We start from the raw sequence: 9,386 nt of genomic DNA on the forward strand, positions 1-9,386 counted from the left end.
ATTCCTCGTCGTCTTCTCTCTTATAAGTGATATAATCTATTCATAAATGCTTATAAATTAAGACATAATCGGCTACGTCTTAAAGCCGATTTGGACTTTAATCTGACCACAAGGCTTGCAGTTAAGTAGAATTTTTATTAATCAGGTTTACCAGTACATTCAATTTTCTTTTCATAAGAGAAAATTATAAACCACCTCACTGCTGGCATACTTGACATTAGATGTGCTACCAGTGTTATTATTATTTTGTCATTATGCAGAGTCAGCCAGCTCTTTGTGGCAAGATTCCACAATGCTTTTAGCATTGAATCCCTCTAGGAAGGATGCCCGCATTATTTACTAAGATATGTAAATTAGAATTGATCATGTTGTTTTTGACATCGCTTGACACCCCCATCCAGTATCTTGTTAACTTGTTCCCTGTAGCTCCGTTTCATTATCATGTATATAAAGGGATTAATCCAACATTGCGAAGATGAAAACAAAGTCATGACGATCAGAATCGCAGGATTTACACATCTTCCTTTCTGAATTGTGTAAATTTGCCACACAGCCGTCGGTAACCACGAAACGAAGAAAGATGCAGAAACTGCGATACAGACGAGGACGCCCTTTAGCTCTGATTGTTGACGGCGACGCGGTATGTGAAGTGGACCTTGAGCACCGTTGCGCTCAGTGCCACGGTTGGAGTCCTTGACATCGGTGAGGGCGCTTTCCCGGAACCGACCTTCGGATTCTGCAATGCGACGTGCCTGTTTCCTGGAAACATTGGCAACCATGCCTTGCATGATGGTCATTAGAATTGCGAACAAGATAAGGACGTATGAAAATACGTAAACGCTGTAAGTTAGGAGTCCCTTTGAACGGTAGCTTACGAAGCAAATGCCAACGCTTGGGTAAAATTCGATATCTGAGAAAGCTCCAGAAATACCTATTCCCATCAGAATGGGCATTCCTAGGTAGTAACCGATGGTAACAAGGACAGATACTGCTGTGACCCTGAACGTGGTGATCATGGATGCATATCTGTAGGGGTATACCACAGCAATGAAGCAATCGAAGGTGACAAGGAGAAGAAGGAAGATGGATATACCCAGATTCGTGATTATCAGGTAAAAGCAGAACACGCAGAATCCTCGACCGAATGGAAATGCCTTCAGAACCACTGCTGGAACCGAAGGTACCCAACCAATACCCGTACAAAAGTCGGATAAGGACAGGAAGGAGAACACTACTTTACGAGGTGCACTTATGTTGGTCAGCTTTCGAAGCACCACCAAATTTAGAGTGTTTCCTATGAAGCAGAGAAGACAGAAGAGTGCCATGAAAGTCGCATAAGTGTAGGAGAATGCGTCTTGCCCCATAACGCCTTCCGTAGAGTTGTCGCTTAAGACGCGGCAGTTACTTTTTGGTAAAGCCATGTTTACCATTTGACTTCAGTGAATATGTTCTCACCAGGCAGCATCTAACATCGTTGCGTCCTCGAGTTGTATACCCACTGCTTCGTTAAGCTGTCTACACTTAATTGAACATGTCGAAAATGAAACATTATTGCCGTTCTATTTATTACTCGTAAATCATAATAAGCCTGTCTCTATCTTCTGAACAGTTTACATGTTCTCTCTCTCTCTCTCTGTCTTTGTCTCTCTTTCCTGGTCCCCTTTTCCTTTTCTGCTCTCTTTGTACATGACGTATTTGCCATCCTCATTCAACATCTACACCGTTCAGGCGGTTCAGACCCGATTTAATGAATCGAATATAACGGGTCAGGGTTGAGCACCGTCGAGGATCTTGTTGATGATTTGACTTCATAATTAATCGAAAATCGTCGTAACTTCGATTAACGTGGCGAAGCCAATTAATGTATTATAAAGCAATCGTGATTAGCGCACGGATGGAGGTTAATCAAACGCTAAAAAGAGGAGATTTTTGGATAATGCTGATACTGTCGGATGGACAATCAGAGACTTCAAAATAAAAACCCTGACAAAATATCGGGAAAAGGTCAAAATGGTTCGGGGCGAGAAAAAAAAAGAAAAAGAAGGATTAGGGGAAAAAGAAGAGAAAGAAAAAGAAAGGAGTGAACAAAATAAACGGAGGCCAGGATAGATATATAAAAAAATCAGGTATTTACAGGTAATTTTCAAGTAATTACATAAAAATAAATATTTGTTTCGCCCCTGTTTGATGAAATGGTTAACCTGTATATATATATGTATATATACAAATATATATATTACTTGTTGGGTAATCGTGTATAGAGGAGTATTTGCAGAATATATTTGGAAAAAAAAATTGTGGGGAGATCATCTTTGCTTAGTTTATACATGAAGTGGGTGAGTTGAAAAATATATACATCGCTCACTGTGAGAATATTATTTTGGAAAAATAGCAAATCTGTGTGTGATCTGAATTTAGTTTGGAATAAATATTCTAAGTGTCTTTTTCAGCAGCAACGGTATTCTTTGTAATTGTGTTTGGATCGCACAACCCCATGGCAAAATACTTTATACTATCATTTCATATTATTAATACTTCATACTACTTTCACACTTTATTAATGTACGGTAATATTAATCTATGATACAGTGTAAATAAAATGTGAGATGGGAGAAAATATTTGAGTTTGTTGGTAATTCCAATGTTTCTTGAAATCGTTTTGTATATCGAAGTGTGGTTTCCATGAGAGTTTATTATAAATAGTGACATTCAAAAGTCTTGTCTCTGAAACATTTTCAAAAACAGTGTTATCAAAAATGAGATTATGAGGTAATGTATATATTTTGTTACTAAAAAGCATAAAATTTGTCCTTTATATGTTTAGTTTATTCGCCTTAATCCATTCAGTGACATGTATGAGTTTTGAGTTTACAATACTTACAAGTTGGTTTACGTTCTCATGAGAAAATAAAATGTTCGAATCGTCAGTAAACAATATTAATGTTAGTAAATTTGAACTTTTTTAATATCATTAATATTAATGATAAAAAGAAGAGGACCAAGTAAGCTACCCTGTGATACTCCACATGTAATAGAAAGAGTTGAAGAGGTAACGTTGTTAACTGACACAAATTGAAAGCTGTCTGGTAGGTAGCTCCTGAACCACTCCAAGCCCCCCCCCCCCCTTATACCATGAAGAGAAAGTTCATGAATTAGTTTTTCGTGGTTAATGGTATCGAATGCCTTGGAGAAGTCCAGGAATATACCAATACTATGACAAGCATTATCTACGGAAGAAGTGATTTTATTAATAAAAGACAGAATTGCATGCGAGGTGCTATGATTTTCGCGAAACCCAGATTGCGAGTTCGAAAAAATATTGTATATATTAAAGAACGTATTTGGATGAATATGTATAAGTAGATAACGAGGTGCGTAATGAGATGGATGGTGCTTAGAAGCAAGTTGATTATAACCTTTTTTATAAAGAGGGATGACTTTGATTATTTTCATGAGATAGGTACCTTCCCTGTGTTCATAGAAATACTAAATATGTGGACCAAATGATCGACGATAGTTGAAATAGGTTTTTTGAGTGGGAAGTTAGGAATACCATCGAAACCTGGGCTCTTCTTGGTCTGTAGATTATTAACAATATTAATAATTTTTGTTGTGTAACTAGGATTTTTAAAAAAATGCAGAGTTTGGATTTGGGTAGTCAAGAAAACTGCTGAAAGACTTATGAGTTAAAGGGACTTTGCTTGCCAGATTGTTAACAATATTTAAAAAAAAATGATTTAAACTCTATTGCTATTGAGTTGTTGTCATCGGTGATTGTATTGTTTGCTTTCATTTTTGTTATGTGTTTTCCATGTGTTTTCCATGTGTTTCTCATATCGTTTGTGTACAAATTTAGTTGGGAGGTATAAGATTCTCTTTTTGCAATACGTAGTAAAGAAGTGAGTGTATATCTATTTGAAGTATATTTAGAGCGGATTCGTTACTTTGTTTAGATATGTATTTATAGTACAGGTTGTTCTTTCGGTTGATTGATCTCAAAAGTGATTTAGTAATCCAACGGTGGAGTGGAATCTTTTTACAATTTGATTTTCTGTCAGTGAGTATCTAGAGAAGAGGTTAATTTAGAAATGAAAAAGTGTTATGCGTCAACAACGTCTGTGGATTCAAAAACAGTTGACCAGTCTGTTGCATCTAAATTATTAATTAGACTGTTTATTTTGTCATCAGTTTTCTTGGAGTATTGAATATTTCTTTCATAATAATTTTATTTGTAGATAACTTAGTCAAAATTGCAAAGTGATCAATGATGTCACTAAGGATAATACCGGCTTTGGGGATTTGTTGAGTCATATTACTAAAAATATTGTCAATTAAAGTGGCCGAGTTATTTGTCACTCTTGTCGGTTTAGTGATAAGCGGTAAAAAGAATATGAAAGAAACATTTCAAGAAACTCCTGTGAGGTTCTGTTAGAATTACAATTTACTAAGTTAATATTAAAGTCATCCAAAAAAAAAAATCTTCATCTTTTCAAAACATGTAGCGAACGCGATACTAGAAGAGTTTCGATTTTGAATAGTGAAAGTTTTAATAATAGAGCACTTGACGATTTAAAATGGAATGCGACATTATGCAATACATTTGCATGTAGGGCCTATATCCTTTTTTCTCCTGTCTTTGTGGTCGATTTTTTACTTTTTTTGGGAGTGGGGGGTTCAGTCTCCAAACCTCTCCCTGGAACTACACCTACAAACGAATCTCGGAGAACTAGAATTCGGTTGATTCCGATTTAAAAGTCCCCTCACACCTGACCGAATGTAGGCGGACGAAGGGTGACGAATGGGAAAAATGAACGAAATGCACGCGAATTCAACGAATTCAAATAAAATTTCCGTCAAATCATGCGATCAGTAAATATTGTCCAAATTTTATCAACAAACGGTAAGCAAAGGATAAATATGACATGCGAAGGATATCGATTTTCGGTTCACCTCTTTGAGAAAATTCCGGCCGAAGGTGAGCGAAGGGTTCATATAACCCAATAAGACGAAAGAACAGTGAGCAATGGTTTGATATGGCGTGCGATTAGAAACGAAGACGAGGGAATAGATCAGGCAATCTTGTTCGTTGTGTCATCGTGTTGCTTCGTTACGGGTTCTTTCGAGATCGGTCCACTTTGGCAAAAACGCGAAGAGGGGCTATGCGCGAAAAAACACACAAAATGATAAACGAACGATTACCGCAGACTAAATAAGAGATGCGAATTCAAAACAGATGACCGACGATTTTTCAATTCGTCGGAAATTTTAAACATGCTCAAAATTTCCGCGCGAATTTGAATAATTGCAGCTGTTAGTTCAGAAGATGTACGAACCCAAACATGAAGGGTAAATATGATTTACCATCAGTTACAATTGAAAACGATTGTTTAATAAATGCCTTTCGCCAGCAATCGCAAGGCATATTTCAGGCAATTCGGTTAGGTGTGAGGTGGCCTCAAGAAAAAAAAAGCATTGTACAACAGACGGATTGAAATCCATCGGTTTTAGGCCCAAGACCCATATAGGCCTTATCATACTTCCGTTGTCTCCACTAAATTTAGGTCCTACGGTAATCATGATTGTGCTATCATGGCTATGGATCGCTTCAAAAATTATAGGCCTATGGGGGGGTATTTTGTCTCATAAGTTTCCTCTTAACGTTCCTCATAAGTTACCTATTTAATGGAGCGATAGTAATGACCCGCTCCGGCCGCCCGGGAAAAAAAACACGATTTTCGGAAAAAATCATGAGATATCGGCGAAAGTTTGGGCAAATCCTAGGCCTCCATTTGCATATACATGAAAAATTCATCAGTTCGCTTCTCCGCACATCCCATTAGACTCTTTATACGACGAAGCAGAAAGCGGAGATCAGCGTCACGCATGCGCATTGACCAAGGTCAACCTTGCGTTAATTATTCATAAAAGTTAATGTATTGTACTGCTTACTACTTTTGACCAATCAGCGTTCTTCACTACAATGAGTCATCATGCATCGTTCTTCAATCCGCGCACAGTATGTAGTTTATATGCAACGTACACACGTACCGCAGACTGACACTTTTCTTATTCTTGTTTAACCTGGAGATGCGGGGGTGAATCGGTCTATTTTATCTTCTCCACATCGGTGGGAATGAAAGGGGCAGATTTACGCACAAGTTTATTTCATAATAACAATACGCAAATATAAATCATAATAATGTATTTCAGTTTGAACGTTTCAGTACTGGTTTTGCTATGTGTTTCTTTCGTTTTAAAATCCAAATAAGACCCCGCGCGCGGGGGCCACTTCCATTGACGAGTGGATACCATGCGCGACCATGGGGTCTCGAAAAGCACCCTAAACAATTATTTTCCATACTCTGAAAATGCACCCCGGCCTCAACAAGTATTGGCGTGTGAAACCCTAACCTAAACAAGTATCGGAAACAAAACGATACTCTTGGCAAGTATTCCCCGAAATGAACCCCTAACAAGTATAGCGATGTTTTATTGTTATGTCACGGGTCTGTCGGTCGTCGGTTTTACCTTTACACATTAATTTTGGTGTAGTATACGGCCCCACCCAGTGGCGGACCGTGACCCGGAGTAGACAAAGCATTTAAGGGGCACAGCATTGTTCACAAACAATACATTGCCCCTCCAATGCTTTGTCTCCTCGGGTCACGGTCCGCCACTGGCCCCACCTTCCACACCTCGCGAAAATCGGACTCTTTAACACGTAGTGGTGGGGCAAAAAGAACATCCTTTCTAAAACATTTTAATTTTGTTTTATCATCTCCGCAAAGTTGACCCTAAACAAAAACACGTAGCTTTCCTAACGAAATAGCCTTTTTTCATTATTTTGTGTTTTTGACACCCTTATAACGTTACGTACGTAACCTGGCCTATCTGGAAAAAGACATTCTTTTTACGCGCATGGTATCCACTCGTCAATGTCAGACTGGTCAATGTAAGTGCCCCCCCCCCCCCGGAATACGACCTTTAATTGTTTGTTGTTCTCCAGGACAAAATCACTTATGTTTCACATCGCATTGTAATCGATAGTAATGATACAGTAAAACAAAATGGCTGAATCCGAAATTTCTGTAAAAATAGGATTGGATTTATTTAGAACCTGTAAATTTTCATAGTCTGTTTTATTTATCATGCTAAGCCTTTCCAATTCTCATATTGATAAAAATCATTTAACTTTATATCTATTTTGCAGGGGGGATCTAATTACTTTGTGTTCACTCTTTTTAAGAGTACGGATAAGTGACACATCATTACCAAACCTCATCAATTTCAGGCAGGGGCGGATCTAGGATCTTTTTTCAAAAGGGGGGGATATTTTCTCGAGGAAATTTTTGACAAGAAAAAACGGGGTCTTCACTTTCAAAGGGGGGCACACTTCTGTTTCAACGGCATTTTTACATAACAAATTTTAATTGAACCTCTCAAGGGAGCGTGGTCCGTTTTGCCCCCCCCCCCCCCCGATCCGCCAGTGGTTTCAGGGAATATGGGTTTCAGCTAACCTCCCCCCCCCCCCACACACACACTCTCTGATTGGCCTTATATCTCTGTCTTTCGTTTACAAGTCATCTCCATTTATCTTATTCCTCTTACCCACTCTTTATAAATCGTTTCCCCCTCATTTACCCCGCCTCCTCTCTCTCTAAAAAAATAGAATAAAATGGCCCGTTATTGTTTCCTCCCTGTAGAGAAATAAGTAAAATAGGAATAAGGAATATATTTGATGATAAAGAATTTTTTAAAAAGAGGGAAAAATTGTGTACATAAGGTAAATAATAAAATCATTTTTTAATATTTTCTTTAATCATTTCATACTTTGCATATTATTTTGATAGCTTATTGAGATTGCCAAATCACGGTAGGTGCAGCAATGTTCAGGGACAAATATAACTTAATTTTTTTCCGACAATAAAAAAAAGAATAGGCCCCCTTTAGTATTTAAATGAATATTCTGTCATAAAATAAAATACCCCCAAAATTTGTTAATGAGTATTAATTGTCATCGTTTTCCCCACCTAATATATCATAACTTTTGTAGGCCTATAGGCCTACCTGATTCTGATGCACGGGCGGAAATCCCAGGGGACAGGGGGACGTGTCCCCCCTACTAAAAATAGTGAGGGAGGGCATAATATCAAATGATGGTAAGAAATACATCATTCAAAATCGAAATAAAACATTTATCATAGGACGAGATAGACCTTACTTTTGGGGTGGTAACATTTTTTTTCGCTTGTCAAATTTTCCAGCCATTTGTCCCCCCCCCCCCCCCCCCCACCTTTTGGGAGAGATTTCCGCCCCTGGCCTGTTCTGATGAAATGTTCGGCTTTATCATCCCTAGCTGTCTGATTTTAAAAAGTCAAATCAGCATTGTTTAAGATTTTCTGGAGGCCTATACTAAAATGAACTGTGTGTATGAAAAAAACAATGCAGGAATTAATATTACAGAAGAATTCCCCATCTCCAAAGACAGATCGAGGCACACTATATTGTAAAAGAAAAAAGAAAGAAAGCTACTAATCGATTTTGGAGGTACATATTAGCGCTCAATTAAATGGGTATGAGGAAGCTTATCATGGTTATGAGGAAACCGGTAATGAGACTTTTCAGAATACACCCCCCCCTCCCCTCCCCGGGGCTATTTTATTGTTTCAGGCGACGATCGAATTTGATCAGGAATGTCGATTTGTTTTTAAATGATTCGGTTGAGGTCTTAGTTTTTCTCTATGGTCCAGGTACCCTTTATCTTTTCTCCCCCCCCCCCCCCCTCCCTCCCCCTTCTACAGTCGAACATTGTGATGGCGCTCGACTAAACTAACCAGTGTGTTGAGCCCACAGAGATATACCAACGAACGTAGAGGGCAGCAACACACAAGCGTGTTGCTCTAAGGTAGGTCAACTCGATACGCGCATGCAGCTGAGGTACGCGCATATTTTATCATTTATGCCAACGAAATCATACGCCGATCCAATACAACAACAAATTAGTAGCGATCACGAAAACAATATGAAAGAATATGACTACAACGATATCAAAGATAACATAAAAAAATTATGTTGGAGAATATACATACATTTAAAAACATACGTTGATATTTAAAACTTTACAAATATAAGTTTTAGAAACTAAATCATTACCAAATCGGTGATTGTTGTTATCAGCGATTTCACCAGACGGCTGTATTAGGTGATTTGCGTCGAGACGATTTTGTGACCACTCGCAAAGCATTTCGGGATAATATTTATACCCAGAATAACCGATCTAATAATTGTTCATTAAAAAATATTTGAAATTAACAAATGAAAAAAAAATCAACTCGACAAATTTCCCAAAACCCCACCTTATTTTTTTAGAGTTGACCTTCCTTAGA

General features: G+C 38.0%; 1 protein-coding gene across 1 annotated transcript; it reads right to left on the reverse strand.

Moving 5' to 3' along the window:
* Positions 1 to 209: 209 nt before the first annotated feature.
* LOC129259224 (beta-2 adrenergic receptor-like) lies at positions 210 to 1,421 on the reverse strand. The gene has a single exon (XM_054897527.2). It carries the CDS (start codon positions 1,419 to 1,421, stop codon positions 354 to 356), a length of 1,068 nt encoding a protein of 355 aa, XP_054753502.2. The 3' UTR covers positions 210 to 353.
* Positions 1,422 to 9,386: the final 7,965 nt, after the last annotated feature.

Source organism: Lytechinus pictus, chromosome 4, assembly GCF_037042905.1.
Source record: "Lytechinus pictus isolate F3 Inbred chromosome 4, Lp3.0, whole genome shotgun sequence".
Classification (NCBI taxonomy): domain Eukaryota; kingdom Metazoa; phylum Echinodermata; class Echinoidea; order Temnopleuroida; family Toxopneustidae; genus Lytechinus; species Lytechinus pictus.